At 51.1% G+C, this 18,605-nt stretch overlaps 2 protein-coding genes across 2 annotated transcripts in view; one reads left to right on the forward strand and one right to left on the reverse strand.

Annotated features, from left to right (window-relative positions):
- Positions 1-678, reverse strand: part of LOC133344725 (low-density lipoprotein receptor-related protein 2-like) — a 96,920-nt gene extending 96,242 nt beyond the window's left edge. Inside the window, 1 exon segment of the mRNA XM_061554823.1 lies at positions 432-678. Within this exon segment, the coding sequence (XP_061410807.1) occupies positions 432-492 (61 nt within the window). The 5' untranslated portion in view covers positions 493-678.
- Positions 679-15,502: 14,824 nt separating this feature from the next.
- LOC133344729 (myosin light chain kinase, smooth muscle-like) overlaps positions 15,503-18,605 on the forward strand; it is a 39,714-nt gene continuing 36,611 nt past the window's right edge. The window contains exon 1 of the mRNA XM_061554830.1: positions 15,503-15,754. The gene's annotated coding sequence lies outside the window, so the exon portion shown is untranslated. The remainder of the gene's footprint in view (positions 15,755-18,605) is intronic.

The raw sequence follows: 18,605 nt of genomic DNA on the forward strand, positions 1-18,605 counted from the left end.
CTCTCCGTGAAATCGGGGGCCCAATTGGGGGGGGGGTGGGGGGGCTGCACGCGGCATCACGACACCTGCTGCTGCTGTCTCGAGCTTTTCCAACATCCCAGGCGCGTGGGAACGAGTCTCAACTAAATTGATGGCACGTAGCCATAGAAAACCCACGCAGAGCCCATAATTAACAACAATAATGATGGTGGTGATGACGGTGACAAAGGCGACTGAAAGGGTACAGAGCATAGGGCTCGCCACCCACGTCCAAAATGTGTGGAGGCCAACGGCTACGGCGTCCACCCCACTGCGTCCTCACGTCCACGCCGAAGCCCCGACTCGAATCGGGGTCGAGAGCGCGGGGCGCGTCACACGCAGCGCGCGGGGCGCGAGGCGCAGCGGCGCTCCTTGAGCGAGCGCGCGGTAGCGGGACCACCCCCCCCCCTTACCGAGGGACGCGCGCGCGGCCGCGGCCAGGCACGCCACGACGAGCAGCCCGCCGGCCACCATGGCTCGCTATGCCTCCTCCTCCTCCTCGCCGAGAAGTTCTCGCTCTTTCTCGCTGCTGCTGCTGCTGCTGCGGTCCAAGCGGCAGCCTCGTTCTCTTCCCTGCTCCCTCCCCCGTCTCGCCTCCCCCGGGCTCGCGGCGGTGACGGCGCTGGCAGAGCGCGGTATTGTGATGGAGATGAGGCAGGACGCCCCCTCCGCCACGCTCGCTTCAATGGGCACGAACTCCACTCCACAAGCCCGTTTTATGCTCCGGCCAGGGCCCTGGAACGTGGATTCATGCCAGCTTCTTTTCTATCGCCCCCCCCCCCAATCCTCTGCTCCCATCCGCAACCCCACCTCACCCCTCCCTGCGCAGCCGCCACCCGCTCCCGCCGTCACTCACCCTCTCACCCCTGAACCCCCCCACACCTCCCGTTTCACACCCCCTCGTCCCGTGGGCTCGCGCCTCCTCCACTTTCTTATCCCATCCCCCTCGACCCTCTGCGCCCCCACCGGCCACGCGGAGTCGTGACGCGGTCCCTGCCCATCACCCGCTGCTTGGGGACCGCCGGTCCTGGAACAGACATCCGGGGCCTCGATCTCTCAGAGGAGAAACCAGACCCCAAGGGCCTCTTCTTCGTCGTGCCAGCTCGCCGGTAGGTGAAGCAGGGGCCCGGCGTGAGCCACGGCTCAGGAGAACATCAGTGAGAGTGGTGTTGACGATGCTGTCAATTCGACTGAAACTGCAAAGGAAAAACAAGAGTCCCGATTTGAGGTCTCGGCGCCGTGGCTGCGTGCGAGTGAAAGTGGTGCAGGTTGTGTAGCGTGGAACTCAGGGATAGTTTCATCCGCCCGGGTTGAACAACAACGAATCGAGATCTCTCGTCCACTTTAATTACTGAAACTGCTGTTACTATGATGAGTGCACCATTAGTCGTGTTCCAGGCCTGTGTGTGTGGGGGGTGGGCGTCATGGTGCCCGTAGAGACAGTTCACGTGGCTTGCGGGGTTCACTTCTTATCAACGTCGCGTTAAATCAACGTCGGCCGACATCAACGCGTTCCTCTCGGCTCCGCGCCTCTCACTGGAACTCTGCTGCGGAGGGGTGGAGGTAATAATCGCGGACAGGAGACTATTTTAAAAAAAAGCTTCTCTCCCTCCTGCGTTCTGTTAAAGTCAACCGCTGCTATTCAATTGACGGACTGGTCCCCACGATAGGAACGTGAAAATTCCACCATTGGTTCCGAGCCGCCATCAGCGCGACTTCCACGTTCGGGTTTAATCCCGTGGCTTTAGTTAAATGCGTGCGATCATTAGGAACGATATTAACTAACTTGCTGACTTTTTGTTATTTTACCAGAAGCGACCTGACCACAAATGATAGCTCAACAAAGTGGCTTATCATCGTGTGGAAATTGATGGCAGTCAAACACTCGAAAAGCATTATTCTAAATGTGCATGTTCTCCACGGGGAAAACATGCAAACTCCAAATATGCAGGCTTCAGGGTCAGGATCGAACCCACGACCTCCTGCATGTAAATCGAGGTAGTTAACATCTCGCCACCGATACAAAGTGCGCCTTCAATGAGCACGGTCGGCTACGTACGGCGCAAAAGAAGTTCAACACGCGTACGAACGACTCAGGGTGAAGTGTGCCCCTTCCGTGACACCACGAATAGTGAGCGAGTCCCCGCGACGGACTGAAGAGAGTCCCTTTGACCCTCAGCGTCTGCAGTTCAAGTCCCAGCTCGAGACGCGCCTCTTCGCCGACGCTCGTGCAATCTTTCTATTTCCACCTTCATCAAACTCCGGTGGCCCTTCCACTCTCGGCCCCCTTAGCCCCCCACGCCCGAGCCGCGCTCATGCCGGCTGCTGTGAGCAAGTTGCGCGGCGCGTGCCTCGCCGTTCCGCTCTGGCCCCACCTCGCACTGCCAGCCACCGGTCGCAAATTCGCCAACCAGCCTTGACCCAAAACGAGGCTCTGCGTAGGGTATAGGGGCTGGAAGATGCGGACGAGAAGAAGGACGGGAGTTGGCCCATACTCCTTCTCCCCCACCACCACCTCCGTATCTCCCCTCGCCTACCCCCACCGCAATAATCCGAGAATCGCACGCGGTTCCTAAACTCACGGGAGGACGCGGGGGAGGGATGCGGGTGCCAGGAGGTGGCCGACAGAGGGGGTTCCCGAGGGAGGGTGTCAGTCCCGGGCAGTGTGGAGGCATGCGGATTCCGCGGCCTCCGGTACGTGGTACGAGGCGGCACCGTGACCCGCTCCTGCGGCCCCGTCTCCCCAAGGGCTCTACTCCCCTCCACGGGGGAGGGGGGGCGGGGGGGGGCCCGGACCCGCCGAGCCCCCGGGGATGAGAAGAGAGGACACGTCACTCCCTTAAGATCTCCTGGACTCCCGCCGCGTGTTGTGCACCGCTCAGGTCGCCAGCGCACGGGTCACCACCAGGCGCTGGCGTCGCCTTCTCAGCAGCAACAGCAGCGGCAGCAGCAGCGGCAGCCCTTGGGTCTCTGTGGTGAACGGAGAGCAGAGGTCGCAAACGGGTTTTGATTCCTTACCCGTTCCCGGCCGCACCAGGGTAGGGTACGGGTATCGGGTACCTGATGCGACCTCTGGGATGAAGCCATGTTGCAGGCGCGGGTGGGTTGATTCTAGGAACTTGAATTGTGAGAAGAGACAAGACGTTGGGAAATGAGTGACAAACAGTTACTCACCAGTGACTCACGGTCTACCCGTACCCGTACCCGGCCGCACCAGGGTCGCAAACGGGTACCAGTACCCAGCCGCTCGCTCCCCCCCCCCCCCCCGTCCAAGGCGTGCCACGGCGCCCCCATCACCAGGGGGCGCTCAGAGTCACGCGTGAGAATTCTCGAAGCAGACATCGGTTCATTGAATTCAATCGATTCCTCGTTATTACTTGGCGATACGTGCATCAAAACAGACGCGTCAGAATCAACGGTTCACTACTTGTGCCGATTATAGTATATTAATATTTTTGTATTGCAGATGAAAATAATGGATGTAACCCTGCATCGATTAATCTGCCGATAATTATCAAGCTCCCGTTATGCGTGCATCAATTCGCGCTCGATGTTTAATGTCGCGTGTCATGGGGTTCTCATGGATCTGCAAAGCCGTGCGGGGCCTGTAGCATATGTTATAAAGGGGCCCTAAAAATACACATACATATTAAAACACATTTTTTGCTTGCATAGTAAAGTAATTGTATTTTTTCATTTGCTATACAGCCAGATAATACGACGAATCGCTAACCTTAAACACCCGGTCGTTCGTGAAAGTTGAAGGCAGTATAGTACTATAGTAATAGAGCAAGTGCAGAATCACTGAACCGAAATTGATAGCTTGAAAGTGTTTAGCGCGGGGCCCTTGAAAGTGCGGAGCCCGTAGCATATGTAGCTACTTTTGCTACTAGTGTAGTGACGTATATTGGGTCACTAAGGCGCACAGCGTCAGTTACTTATAGAGGTAGAACTGGAGTGTAGGTAGCCCTCTCTGCCAGCAGGGTGTGCTATGCCATGGTAAATGGTCCATAAGGAGCACGGTTCTAGCGGCGGGCAGAGAGAGAGAGAGAGAGCATGTGAGGACGTAGCAGCCCGATTGGCTGGCAAGGGCACGTGACAGGACAGGGTAAGGATGTGGGCCAAAGGTGACAGAAGGGACATGTGATGCCAGGCCCAGAGTCTTCTAGGGAGTTCTAGAAGGCCGAGGCGGAGCCGGGCCACGCTGAGGGGCATAAAAGGTCCGATCCGGGCTGTCTACTGGAATGGAACCCGCCGTACTACGACTCTCCGGTCTTCTTCACGCTGACCTGACCCGGTTATGTAGTTACCTCGTGGTGGTTACCACTACATAGTTATGCCGTTGTTACGTTCATGTAGTTATCCCGTTGTGGTCATAGAATAAACGTGTGGCCTCCAAAGTCAAGGGTGTCTCTCACGTGAACCCACTACACTCGGATAATCCGGCACTGGGAGGGATATCTCCACCCGCAACGGGGCAGCCAACTGGTATGCAGCCAGCCTCCCTTCCATCCTCTCGCTGCGCAAACTCGAGCAGCGCAGAGCAACGCCGCAAACTTTGCGGGGAAATCCGCGCGATTTCAGCGCCTCGCTCCGGGGGGAACTGCCGCGTGGGGTGCGTGTGCCGCGGGGCTGCGGCTGCCCGCCGCGCACCACCCGGGTGGAGCACGGAATCCGAATACATGTGTATGTGTAGTGAGTTCAACTGAGTCACAGATGCACTTCTTGGAGGCAACACATTTATTAAACCAACACACGGGGTACTAACCCCTTAACACATTAACAACTTATGGTGGTGGACCACCAGGCTATCTACACTAATTACAATGGAATTAAGCTAGGACGGACCGGACCCTAGCCTGGGTCCGGGTCCACGTGTTGGTGACTCTTGTAGGAAGACAACAGCAGCCGGTCCCACTCGGAGACCCGGCTTATATCCTCTGTGGTGTGGCTGGCTCCGCCCCTCGCCACGACCACCTTCGAGAATCTTCGAGGAGGATCTCGACCTGACACGTGACCACCCCTAGCCCCCACCTGGGAGCCCCTGTGAAGACTCAACTGGTCACGTGTCCTCTGGCGTCAACCAGAGTGCCACGGCCTGTAGGGGTCGGCACTGCACGCAGAGCGTGGTGCCATCCAGCACTGCCAGTCAGCGCTCACCGAGCCCCTCTCGGGCCGCTACTGCCCCCACATCCACGTGGTGCCCGCGATGTCAACACACCGCACGCCGTGCCTCTCTTGAGCCGGCATTGCACAGTGACATCCGTGATGTCACTACACATATATACAGTATTTTTTACTGCAGGAGGAATCCGATGAGCTATGAAGCTCTTTTCCCACAGACGTCAAGTAGGAGGTGGGTCAGAACGTTACGGCGGTGGGTGCCTTGGGCGTGAGAGAGGGGAGACCGCGCGTCTTCGCCAGTCGGTGGCGGTAGCGAGGCTCGCACGTGGTTGCCTGTAAGCCAGCAACTGTGGAGGAAGCTGCGAGGGTTGGTGGGTCACACACAGATGTCGTTGCGCAACCCCCCCCCTCCCCGTGCACGTCGAGGAGGAGCCATAACCCTGGCTTGCCGGGAGAAGGCGGTACAAGCAAAGATGTGGACTCCATCTGTGACTGTTTGTGTGTATGTATGGGATAGAGTGTTTCCCCCTCGCATGCGGGACTTTCTTCCGGGTGCTCCGATTTCCTCCAACACGGAAGCCACTCATTAATTGACCGATAGCATCTCACTGTAGAGAGGATGGCGGAGCTGTTGTTTGTCGCGCTGGATCCACGTGTGGCTGCTCCTCGCGCCTCTGAGTCGCGATACAAATTGGAATTGTTATTATTGTCAAAAAGTATAACCCGTAAAAACAAAGTTTTTCACTATAAATCCTTTATATGCGTGGCGGCTAGAGTCCTCTCGTCCTCTGGCTTGAGATGGCTGCCACCTATGGGTCAGATGATTGCATTGCACCATTAAGCAATTGGTAATTAAATATAATATTTTTGTCCTAAAAAGTGTAAAATTTTGGAAAAAATAATTTCACGAACATTAATTGTCACGCACAACGAGTCTGTGGAAAATGTCAGCTCGATTGGATCACGGGAAGTGGGTTAAAAAAACGACCGAATGATTTGCACGGTCCAAAGCAAGCAAGCGAACTTAATATAAAGGATTTTTAAAAAAATTAACCCGTAAAAACAAAGTTTTTCACTATAAATCCTTTATATGCGTGGCGGCTAGAGTCCTCTCGTCCTCTGGCTTGAGATGGCTGCCACCTATGGGTCAGATGATTGTCTGCCAGCATTAAGCAATTGGTAATTAAATATTTAAAACATTTTCCCTAAATAGTGTAAAATTTTGGAGAAAAAAATTTCACGGAAATTAATTGCCACGCACAACGAGTCTGTGTGGAAAATGTCAGCTCGATTGGATCACGGGAAGTGTGTTAAAAAACGACCGAAAGATTTGCACGGTCGTAACCAAGCAAGCAAGCACGCAAGCACGCAAGCAAGCAAGCAAGCGAACTTAATATAAAGGATTTAATAATAACTATCGTTAAGCAGACTACGTCTCCATATATCTGTCTCTCCACATATGTTTTATTTCTTTATTGAGGCAACCCATTTACAAGAATGGCAGTACAAACAGAACCCTTGTCCGGTTTAGACTTGCAGGGTCTCGTCAGCAGACTCACGCTTGTGCTTGAATGGCGGCGAGCTTGCCTCGTGCAATTCGGGCAATCTCTTTAAGATACGAGTCCATACTTCACCACTCTGGTCAGCGCGGGTTGGTGCAGGGAGCGCATTTTGATAATGATCATAACGCGCGTCGCATCACGTGGATCTGCGTTCATCTTTAAAGTAACAAGATCGATGTACAAATGTCATCGTTCATATAGATCATCAAGTATTGAAATTACAGAATCAACATTGAGAAATCATCGCATTTATTTACACAAACTCAATTTATGTATCGATTGCCACGAACTGTTCTTCAACATTGCACAATGATGTGTGCTATTAATGGTCATTGCGCGAAACGTCGCATATTATATATTTATATTGAGTGTGTCCGAGGGTGTTTCTTCGTTATTTGTGTACCACTGCCAACGCAGCAGCAGCAGCAGCCGCAGACTCACCAGATAATTAGTTCAGCATCGCTAGGTGTGGTTCAGGTGCCTAGCGGCAGGCAGGTGGGGCGCATGGGTGGTTGACGAGGGGGCCCGGGTGGGAGGGAAGGAGGGGTGGTGCAGCGGGGGTTGGGCGCCCTGAAAAGCCGGCTCGACCTCATTTACTCATCACAAGAAGCACTCAGCTGGGCGTCGCGGGCAAAAACAACAAATCCTTAGAGAAAAATCAGTTTGTGGTTTTCTTTCGGAGAATGTTCGCGACGGCCTTCAACGGATCGCTCCAGGACCGGGGTAAGTGAGCCGGTGCACGTTTGTGTGTTTGTGTGTTGTGTTTGTGTGCGTGCGGGACGTTAGAGGCAGCGAGCGCTGGGGAGGTGATGGTGGTGGGAGAGGTGTGGGTAGCAGCGGCGGCAGCAGACGAAGCTGGCGCGCAGTGGCGGGAGATGAAGGGAGGAGAGTAACGACGTGGGCTGTAGGTGCCCCCCCGACTTTCCCGCGCCGGTCCTGTCCGCCTCTTTGCCGCCGCGGCGGTGGTCGGGCGGCCTGCCACGTGCTCGAGGTGTTGGGGTTGCCACTAGGTCGTCGCACGAGCACCTCGCGAACAATGCGCTCCTCCTAGGCCAGTGGCTCTTAACCTGCTGGGGTGCCAGGTGCCCTTTCTGGGGGTGCGAGACGTGGCCAATATTATTTTTAGAGGGTAAATAATCGAAGCGCGAATTAAGCACGGACACGTCAGTAAAACTACTTTGTTTCATCAAACCAATGTATTTGTTAACATTGCACTTTTTTGATTGAGAACCAAAGGGGTGCTAGGCTGCAGTAAAGGTTAAGAACCACTGTCCCAGGCTGTGATGTAGCGATGACGATGGTGGGGATAATGATGATGACGGTGGTAATGATGACTATTACGACAATTTTGATGTCAGTTATGACGGTGGCGTTGATGATTGATAGCCAGGCACTCCTCTATTTAACCAGGAGATTAAATCAACCGACTGAGACGAATGAGACAGCATTGCCTCTGTTGCCAAGGTGATCACTGTGAGGGTGGTCGTGGTGATGATTTTGGTGGTGGTGATCTTGTTAATGTTGGTGATGGCATTGTTAATGATGATGATGGTGATTGATTACAATGGTGAACGTTCCTCAGTCTTGTAGGCACATTTATGACCAACATCCCAGCATCGCGTGTAAGGAGCAACGCGTGCATTTACAAAATTAGAACGTGTGTAGTTGTCTCGTTGGGTTTTATCTAAATGTTCGTGGATTTTGCGGAACTCTTCCCCGGTGGGTCACCGAGCGCAGTGCTGCGTTCCACGTGGGGCTTCATGACGGCTTTCGTGACACGTGTCCGTGAGGGGGGGGGGGGTGCTGAACTGTGACTTGGGAAATATAATTCTGTGAGGCTGCTGCTGCGTTGGCCGTGGTGCACAATCGACACCAACGACTCGACACACGCGCGTCAATAACATTGCCACGTTTGTCAGTAACGCAACAGACACCACCCTTGCTCATGAAAAGGGGCCATTGCCCGGAACGTCGGCGTTATTGACGAATGCCTTTCTGCTGCGCCACGTGAAGAAGCTGGCGACGAGTGAGGCTGCATCGCGGCGCCCCGATCCCTTGATGGCGTCTTCTCTCCGCTTCCTCCTCTCGCTTCTGCAAATCCTCCCAACACCTGCTTATCCAAGTCGCCACCGCCACCCGCGGCTTCCAGCGTCGAGCGTTGGAACCACGGTATTCGCCATTTAGGAAAATAAACTATTTTAATTTTTATTTAATCATAGGCCCACTGAGCTATTTAGTTATTTTTTTTTTCCGGAAGCGACCTTTCCACAAACAATAACTCAACGAAGTGGCTTATCACGTGGAAATTTATAGCAGCCAAAAACCCTAAACGCGTGTTGATTCTAAATGTCGAGGGAAAACCCGGAGGACCTGGAGAAAAATCCACACGACCATGGGGAGAAACATGCGAACTCCAAATATCTAATATGGGACCTTTCTTCCAGTATCAAAATATAAGAATGTCTTCTTGGTTCTTTCAGTAAAGTCACGTAGAAGGGAAATGATAAAATAATAAAAATAAAACATAAAATAATTCTCAGGACGTTTCGGCCACAATGCAAGCAGCCGTCCTCAGGTGAAGAACAGGTCTGTCGGCAAGACAGCGTCTGAATGAACACCACCACGCTTGGCAGCGTATATTTAAGCTGGGTTGGAGGGGAAGAGCGCCTTGACAAAGGAATTTGCATATCAAGAGGAATTTAGCATATTTATGGGAAATGCAGATATGGGATTAGTCACTACTTGTGGAATGCGTAGGAGGTGGGCGGCAAAGGGAGTGAGTAGGGTTAGCATTAATAAAGGGAAGGAATGTTAATAGTATGGAGCTGCAGCAGCTAAACCATCACGTAAAAAACTAAAATATAAACTACATCAGTATCATCAATATACTAAATATACTCTCCAATAAGCTGAGCTACTAACAGTAAGTCATACATTACAATTCTATGTCGCAAAAAATATAATATGCCTCCAGCTAAACTTTTTTCTCTTACATCACACGGGTCTACCCCGTACTATATACTGCCATAGACAAACCCAACATTAAATTATATTCTGTATTACTATACACCACCTTAGACTATACAACCCAGCTTAAATATACGCTGCCAAGCGTGGTGGTGTTCATTCAGACGCTGTCTTTCCGACAGACCTGTTCTTCACCTGAGGACGGCTGCTTGCGTTGTGGCCGAAACGTCGTGAGAATTATTTATTATGTTTTATTTTATATTATTTTATTATTTCCCTTCTACGTGACTACCGAAAGAACCAAGAAGATGAATCCCTGCAGTCACGAAAGCTTTAAATCGAAATATAAGAATATGTTTTACCTTTTCTGGCAATAAAACAGTTGTTAACACTTTGAGACTAGCCTCTAAAGAAAGCTGGCTCTGGTATGGACCAATCAGATTCAAAGACAAGGCATACATTACACTGCGTAACGAAACAACATTGTTCCTGGGTACTAAGTGTTATTTTCCAATAGCTTATGCCTAAAAAGTACATAATGGCTATTATTCCCCACAAACTTTGCTTTTGTGACCAAGACAGTGATATTTAGAAATGTACCTATTTTCAATGAGAAAACGTGTGCATTTGTGTCATTCCTTCACATAATGTCCTGGTCACAAAAGGAACATTTGTGGGGAATAATAACCATTTCTGTACTGTTGAGGCATGAGCAATTAGAAAATAACACGTGCTACCCAGGAACAAAAGTCGTGTTACATAGTGAATTATCAGAGCATGTGTTGCTGTTTCCATGCTCCCACAAGTATATGTAGTTAATGCAGACGAGATTCCTTGCAAAAGGTTTCTGTTTGGTGTTTTAACATCTCAGCACTTATTTTATTGCCAGAAAGGGTAAAACCTATTCTCATATTCAAAGGCGTTGGGGTTTGGTTCCAACCGGACGTCCTTCAGTATACGAGGCAAGGAAGATAACATTTCACCACCGCGGCTATGCCCTTTTCATTAATGGAAAATTAGAGACAAGCTGAAGTAGTGCGATGTGTGGCCATGCAACCCAAACTATGGACCGTATCATGAACTATACGAACTCTCCCTGCTGAAGCCCTCTCCCGTCGTGGAGAGCCGACTTCGACACTGGCATTTAGCTTATGCTGCTGCTATCTTACGCTAGAATGGAAGACCACCATCTCACGCCGTCGCCCCCCCCCCCTCCCCACGATCCTGCGAGGCAACAATCCACCCAGCATCTGCACATGTGGTCATTTCATCGATCCATCTCCCCGGTGTATATGCTCCTGGATTGCGATACATTCTTTGGCCACCATTCTGTTATCAATCTCGATCGCGAGTCCTGGCCCAAGCCAGCTTTTCTTAACAGTTTGCATTCCGTACTTAACCTGCGTGTGGCACCTCATCCACGTGTTCCTCTCTTTTGTTTCTCAGTGCAATACTTAATATACCTGTTAAATAATACAGTACATCGAAACTAGAACCACACCGTCGCCCTTCGGGTTCGAATTGTGTACGTCCACGTGGGCCCGCGATGACAACGACCCGTCATCGCAAGAGCCGTGAACCGGATAAGGGCCAAAGACGGCCCGCGACTTAATTTGAGGTGTCATTCAAGCGCACACCTTGCCATCCCGACTCGCTGTCGCTTTTAAGATCCGGAGAGGAACCGCGTGACTAAAGAGCAATGTCTTTTCTTTACGCGCTGTGTTACCAACGCCTCAACATCCCTACCCTGAACTGCCCATATAGGACTCACCACTGTGATCTCTACATTGGGTCAAACTTAACATCTCTCAATGGTTGACAGGCTTGTGCATCAGATCTTATTTATTCATGATATAATTTCAAAAAATTCCGCAGATTACCTGCTGGATCTCCTCTCTGTTTCAAATAACAAATTTGACCTAAGGTCTAAGCTCATTTACCAGCTTCACATTCCCTATTGCCGTACAAATACTGGAGGAAGGGCCTTTGCTATTGATGCCCCCAGGGTCTGGAATGCTATTGCCAATAAACTGCAACTTGAATCACTACCTATGAGATCTTCACTCAAAACTGCTCTAGAGGAGTTGTACACCCCTAGCTGCCACTGCAATTCAGTGGCCTAAAATACAATGTTTCGCTTCGGATGATCGCTGCAAAGTATGATCTGTGTTTTGATTTAGTGTGCCGATCTTAAAGGTGCATTGAAAAATGTTGATACTCCGACTGATGCTCCTGCTGTTGTGGAGTGACTCATGCAGTCAGCTATGGCCGCAGAGTTTGGTAGTACATGTTGTTTATGTCGTTTATTGTGAAAATTCAGTCACAGTTCCTATGATCACTGTTTCATTGCTTTTGTGGCTTTATTTTGGTGATTTTCAAAGTTTTTTTGGTTTGGCCATGTTTGTTTGTTGTAGTACAGAGTTCGACTGATGGCCTTAATCTAAGTTGTCTTGTGGTTGTTGTTGTTTGACTTGCATCCCACTGGGATTTTTACACACAGCGTTGGTGTACGGTGCTTTTTCAGCAATATTTTGCTGTCTTTTCTTGGATTTTCTGTTTGCACTTAGTCACTTTAAGATATTTTCTTGTTCATGTTTTTGTTTTTGTTTGTTGCGGTTGCACACGATTTAAGAGCCGAATGGCTTACAGGGCTATACCAAATACACGAACTTGAACCCTACACTTTACTCCTCTTTCCTTAGCCACCATTGGTGCCACTGCACCCCCCTCCCCCCAATTTCTGCCACCCCCAAATCTCATCATTCCATCCATTATCGATCCATCTCCCTTTCCCCTTCCGTCCATCGGTCTCCAGTCCAACGTCAAATTTGCCCGTGTGCACACGCCTGTTTATCGTTGCACCATGCCCTCCCGATGCCTGCCAGATTTATATCCCTTTCTGAAAACCTCACCCTCCAATCAAGCATATCTTTTGAATGCAATACATCTCTTCTGAATACATGTATTGTCTATACCTTCCATTTCCCTTCTGAACACGTATTTCTTCCTGCCTCAGCAGTCCGTCTGCTGCATTTTTTCACCTGAAGACGATTGCTTTGTGTTGCGATCGAAACGTCGTGATTTTCAATTATTTTATTATTTTTCTATCTACGTGACTTTACCGAAAGACCCAAAGAGTGTGAATTCTTGCAGTCCCGAAAGCTTCAAGTCAAGATTCAACACGTCTGTCTCTTCTAATTAAATCTCTGATCTCGCATCTGCGATTAATGCACCGCCCGCCCTTGGCATCCACTTCTGGATGCGTCTCGCTCCCTGCCTCTTCTGGGCCGGGAGACCTCGAATCTGGGAGCTCCGGCAGTGAGTGGCTGTAGCGGTGTGGCCACCATCTGGAGGAGTCTGAAATTGCAGCTCAGCCGAGGCTGGGAGGCTTCGGTCGCAGGGCCGGCGCTAGGGGGTGCTGTTGGGGTGACCTCTGCACCACCCGAATGTCCCTCTGCCCCCCCCCCCAGCACAACAGAACTGACTACTCCCCCCCCCCTCTCCCCACCACACAGTTGAGAGGATCTGGCGCCGGGCATGGCTCACAGTCGCGTCTCCGTGTCTTTCTGCCAAAGCAAAGAAGAATCGGAATCTTTCTTTTATCTTTGAGAAATACGATGAGCTATGAAGCTGGGTTTTTTTTCACAGATGTCTAGTCGGGGCGGGTCTGCAAGTTTATCTACGACAAAAAAATGCAACGAGAACCCGATATGAGTGCAAAGTATAGGAAAGGTAAACAAATCACAACATAAATACATTCAAAAGATAAAGTATAGAAGTTCAAATTGCATAAGTACACCGATTCCCAAGATTGGGCTAGGCAGAAAAAACGGTCCCGGTGTTGTAGAATTGCAGACCAGAGCCAGTGGTAGACTATCCACGTTCATATGGCAGAGACCAGGCCATCCACAGGACGAACGCGTCGTGGCGAGTTACTGTTTTGTCCTCAAAGATACCGACTCGACTCGTGATTTTTTTTTCCATTGCATCAGCAGTTAACGGGTGTAATCTGTAGCGATTACATTGGGTGAATCAACCCCGATTCCTTAAGATCAGCACACACTCATCGCGTGTGTAAAAATCGATGTCTTTTTAATACATAGTATGTCACGATATGTTAGATAATGTGCTAACACCCCCCCCCCCCTCCGGCCACAAGAGGTCCGAAACATTCGCCCCATGTAACACAATTGATCTCGCCATCAATCGAGACCCTGAACTACATCCGTTAAGAGAGCATGGCGATGGAGGTGGGGGCTGGGTAGTGTTGTAGCAATGTCCTTTAGCCAGGAACGGCCTCGCTGAGTCCAGAATTTTTTTCTCGAGTGTGGCCATTTCCGTTGAGGGGGGAGACGCTCCAAACGCCGCACAGGCGGATTTAAGAATCTCATTTGTCGAGAGCTGAGACAATCTGGCTTCAGATGGCCTCCGCGGAGCTGTTGCTCGAGGCGCGCGTCCGGAGTGGAACCCTGGCTATGGGTGGTCCGTAGTGACCGTCAGCGGTTATAAATAAACCAAGCGATTGCAGAGCGCATGCAAAACATCACGGGCATTATTAAACAACGGGTTTCCCCGTATAATTAAAAATTGCCCCAGTTTAAATGTTAAAAGTTTACCAGGAGAGGCATGAATGTGCACTTTGGGAGTTAATGAGTAATTTATATTTACCGTGTAACATTTTAGTCACGCCGGTTCAAATGAAGGCAGGGAGGCCTGCGGAGGCAGTGGTGGGCGGCCAGGGCTCGAAAGCGCCTCCCACGCTCATCGTCGCCACTGGATTACAACGGGAAAATAAAGAGTTGGCCGACCGTTCAGGGTGATGATGGTGGTCGCCGTTTTTCAGAGCGAAGACTGTTGCCTTTTTATTGTTGAGAGGTCGCACATTGAGATACTGGCGGAAGGGCAGTGATGAGACTGGGAAGCGTTAAGAGAAATATCCTGATTTTTTTTTAATTGACATGAAAGCAGTTGACGATCAAGTAGACGCTGCATAGGAATCGGCGTTAGAAAGACGATCTATTCAATGCCGGGATAAATGATCACTTTTTGTAAACTTGGAGCTGCAACATATTCCGTATGACACTTACAGAGCGCCACACATTGACTCGTCTTCTCGCCTGTCTCCTATGCAATGTGTAAACATGCGCCGTTCATTTCTACGCAGCTCTTGAGAAGTGGTCGCGTAGATGCCCCTTATGAATTCACATGTATTTTGTGTCAACTCGCGCAGGGATCTATAAATTCGCACAGTGACTCGTAGACTCTCTTTGTATTTATAAGACTCGCGCAGAGATACGTACGACTTGCATAGAGAATTCTCTCACCGACGTCTTAAGCCGCGATGTCATTTAGATCGAAAACTAATTTCTTAAACTGCTTTTCGTGTTTAGTTTGTTGTCATTCCCTCCGATTAACATGTGTTGGCTACGTACGGTGTGAAAGAAGTTCTACATACGCGTACATACATTGTCGAATCTGTGAGTGGCGAGAAAAGCCCATCGTAACAGGAAAATAACACAGGCCGGAAAGCCCCATGTTTCAAACGTCCTCGACGCGATATAAATCCACATTATTGCATCGCGATTGAGAGCGGCTGTTCTTAGGTGAGCTCGAGTCCCACTTGAGAACATATGCCTATAATTAGATGCCAAACTAACACCAGTTGTTGGCTGAAACTACCACATCATACACCGTGGTATATACACTCTTATGACAAGATAGTGAACACGGGATACGTTTGGAGGCCAGAGCGTTTGCAGGTGACGCAAGTCCATAGCGCGCCGTAATTGATGCGCGACCCCCCCCCCCCCCCCGCTGATCGGATGAGCGCGCACGGCTTTTTGTGAAGGCTCCGGGTGCGCGCCTCGCATCTCTCTTGAAGGCGGAGAGGAAGAGGTGGAGACTGCTGGTTGGTGGCTGTCGCTGGCTTGTCGCACAACATCTGTGCACCACCGCCGCCGCCATCAGCAGCAGGTCGCCTGGGTCCGCGTGGCCTCTGTGGAATGCAGTTGTCGCTGTGATTGACAAAAGAACGGGGAAGTCGCGGAGGGTGTTTTTGTTTTCACTGCGAGGCTCGCTGCACGGTATGTTTGTATTTTTATAGTTGTGTATGCATTATTTAATTTTTAAGCTATTTTGGTTGGCTGGGTGCTTTGCTATCCCAACACGTTTAACCGCATGGTAGAGGGTTTTTTTTGGTTAGATTGTGTGAATTACCCGACAGCCAATTAGTAAGGTTTGTCACGTAAACAAAAGATGGCAATAGGAGACCGAGTTCAGCACGCCGGTGTGTCGGCGAGTAAACCCACGACATTTACTTGTCAACGCCGGCAGTCGCACCCAGCAGCCTCGTCAGGCGACAGCCAGAATTGTCGAGAAATCCTCCTGTTTCGGTCTTCAATAGAAGAGGAGGTCAATGTGGTGCCGTCAATGAGCGAATCCGGTGCCAAGACGGGGGGGGGGGGGGGGGGTTAATGTAGTCAGAAATTACAATGGATCCATATTATTCGTTGGGTTATTCACAGTTAATCAAAATACATAATCTGTAGATTATGTAGACTATGTAGATTATGTATGTACATTACCGACCATACATTGACGTGATCTAACCCTAAAGAAACCTCTTATGGCTAACACCGACGCTTTACCGCATGGGCACGTTCATGGGCAGCTTCCACGTGAGGAATTGTGAGGGGGGCGACGACGACGACGACATTCCTCATTCTCACGACCACACTGTCCAAAGCAGCAGCGATGATAGAGAGGCCGAGGACAAACGTGATCGTCGACCTGCTTGGTGTGGCCAAGCTGCTTGGTGTGGTCACCGCATAGCGGGGCCGCCGAGTCCTGCCCGGGCGCTCGAGACGCGTCCGCGTGCTTGCAGGCTGCCATTGCATTGCAACTGAAGTGATGTAGAAGGGCACACAGAAGTGACCCTCTATTGCGAGCGCTAACGACAGTGGGCCTACAAAGCGCAGTCTTTAGAAAGCTGCAGCGCGCGATGCGTAGTCCTTGGCGTTGGTCCGAGTGCCGCGGAGGATTGCGATCGACTCGGCCACCCCTCTCCTCCGCACTCTTCATCTGGCCACCCCTTGTTGCCAGCGGGGCACATTATAAACTCGCCGGCTTTTTGTCATCGCGCCTTCACCACCGGTTCCCCACCACCACCACCACACCTCGTCTCGCTCTACTCGGCGGCGTCACGCAAAATCTGCTACGCATACCAAGGGGGGTCTCGAACTGTTACAGCCTCGCGTCACTATACACTACACTCTACACTACACTGTTACAGCCTCGCGTCACTATACACTACACTCTACACTACACTGTTACAGCCTCGCGTCACTATACACTACACTCTACACCACTACTATACACTACACTTACAGCCTCACGTCGGTTCTCTGCTGTCAGCCCCTCGGTGTGGAACTCTCTCCCTTTGCACAATCTGCAACGTCAAATGCCCTCTGACTTCTCAAGAAACATCTAAAGGCCTTTACTCTCTGCTTGGTCAGGTTTTCGAGAAGCCCTGAGCTTGGCTTCCACGCCTCTGAGTTGTTGACTTGTCTGCAAAATCTTGGCGCGGTATAAATGTCATTATTATTATTATTGAGTTTATTTTACCAGTTATTGGCCCATGTGGCACAATCCTGGTCCCTCCACTGGAAAAACAAGGGCGAGGAGTTCCATTGTAGGTCAGTGGAAAGAAGGACTTTACATTGAGCGAGGGAAGGGGACAATATTAGGAATGACGATTGTAAGAACCAGGATAGCAAATGCAATTAAAAAAGACTGAGATGGAGCCGAGTGTGACATGTAGCGAGTAAAGACATCCGATAAAAAGATGGGCAACATTGGCGATGGACTGGTGGCTGATGGAGGGAAGGAGAAGGGGAGGTGGTGGATCGGTAATGGACAGAATGAGGCGATTTGGGGGTGGCAGACATTGAGGGGCAGGCCTGTGCCCAACCGTGGCACCGTTGGCGGCTAAAAAAAAGGGGGTAAAGTGTCGGGTAAGGTCATGTGGATTTGTGGCGTTGTTAAATCGTCTCGTGAAAGAAAACGTATCGCTTTGTATAGTCACGCGGTTCTCCTCTGGCTCTAGAGGCCCCCCAATGGCTGTGCCGCTGATGGGGATTTCTCGGCCGTTTCCCGTGCAGCCCTGGCTGGTCGGTGCGACGGCCCGTTGGTATGGACCATGGTGCAGGCCATGGTGCAAGCAGAGATTCAGGGGTAGGGATCTCCCCCCCCCCTCTCTCCCATCGTCGTAGTGCGGCACCAGCACCATTCTGGGCCCGTGGCCCCTGGTGGAGTTGCACCGCCTGCACACCCAGTAGCCACGCAATTGTGTCCCACCACGCGTCTCCCACTGCCCAGAAAATAACGCGAGAGGCGGCGAAAAACGTTGAACGCGCTTCAGCCCAGAGGCGGGGCGACTATGATCGCGAGGCGCCGTGTGTCCCCAGGGTCTTTAGTGCGTCTCTGAAACGTTAATGTGGTTTTACGAGCTCCCTAGCTACAAAGGCACGCTCATCGTGCGTGCAGCTTTTCTGAGCGTGTGTGTGTGTTGGCGCAGTTATGTCTGAAGCTGTGCGTGTTTGTTGCAGCAGTGTGTGACTGTGCAGCTGTGTATGTGCGTGTGAGTCGTGTGTGTGTATGCGTACGAGTGAGTGCAGATAGAACTCGGCGACACGGGTTCGATTCCCGCTCACGGCTAACACCAGTGGCGATTATCTGAACTGGTCCTGCGCCTCCCCGAGGTCAGCTCTGCCTCAAATTAGTCCCTGGTGCGGTGTGTAAACATCGCCGCTGGGGAGACAAAGGCAGTCGGGTGTGGTGCTGGCAACCCACTCCCTCGTGTGCCGTGTGTGTGTGCGTGCGTGCGAGTGTGTGCAGCCGTGTGTGTCCACGGGACGGCAGAGGCATGTCGACTAT

This window comes from Lethenteron reissneri, chromosome 20 (genome assembly GCF_015708825.2).
Source record: "Lethenteron reissneri isolate LAM-NWPU_2019-01 chromosome 20, ASM1570882v1, whole genome shotgun sequence".
NCBI lineage: Eukaryota > Metazoa > Chordata > Hyperoartia > Petromyzontiformes > Petromyzontidae > Lethenteron > Lethenteron reissneri.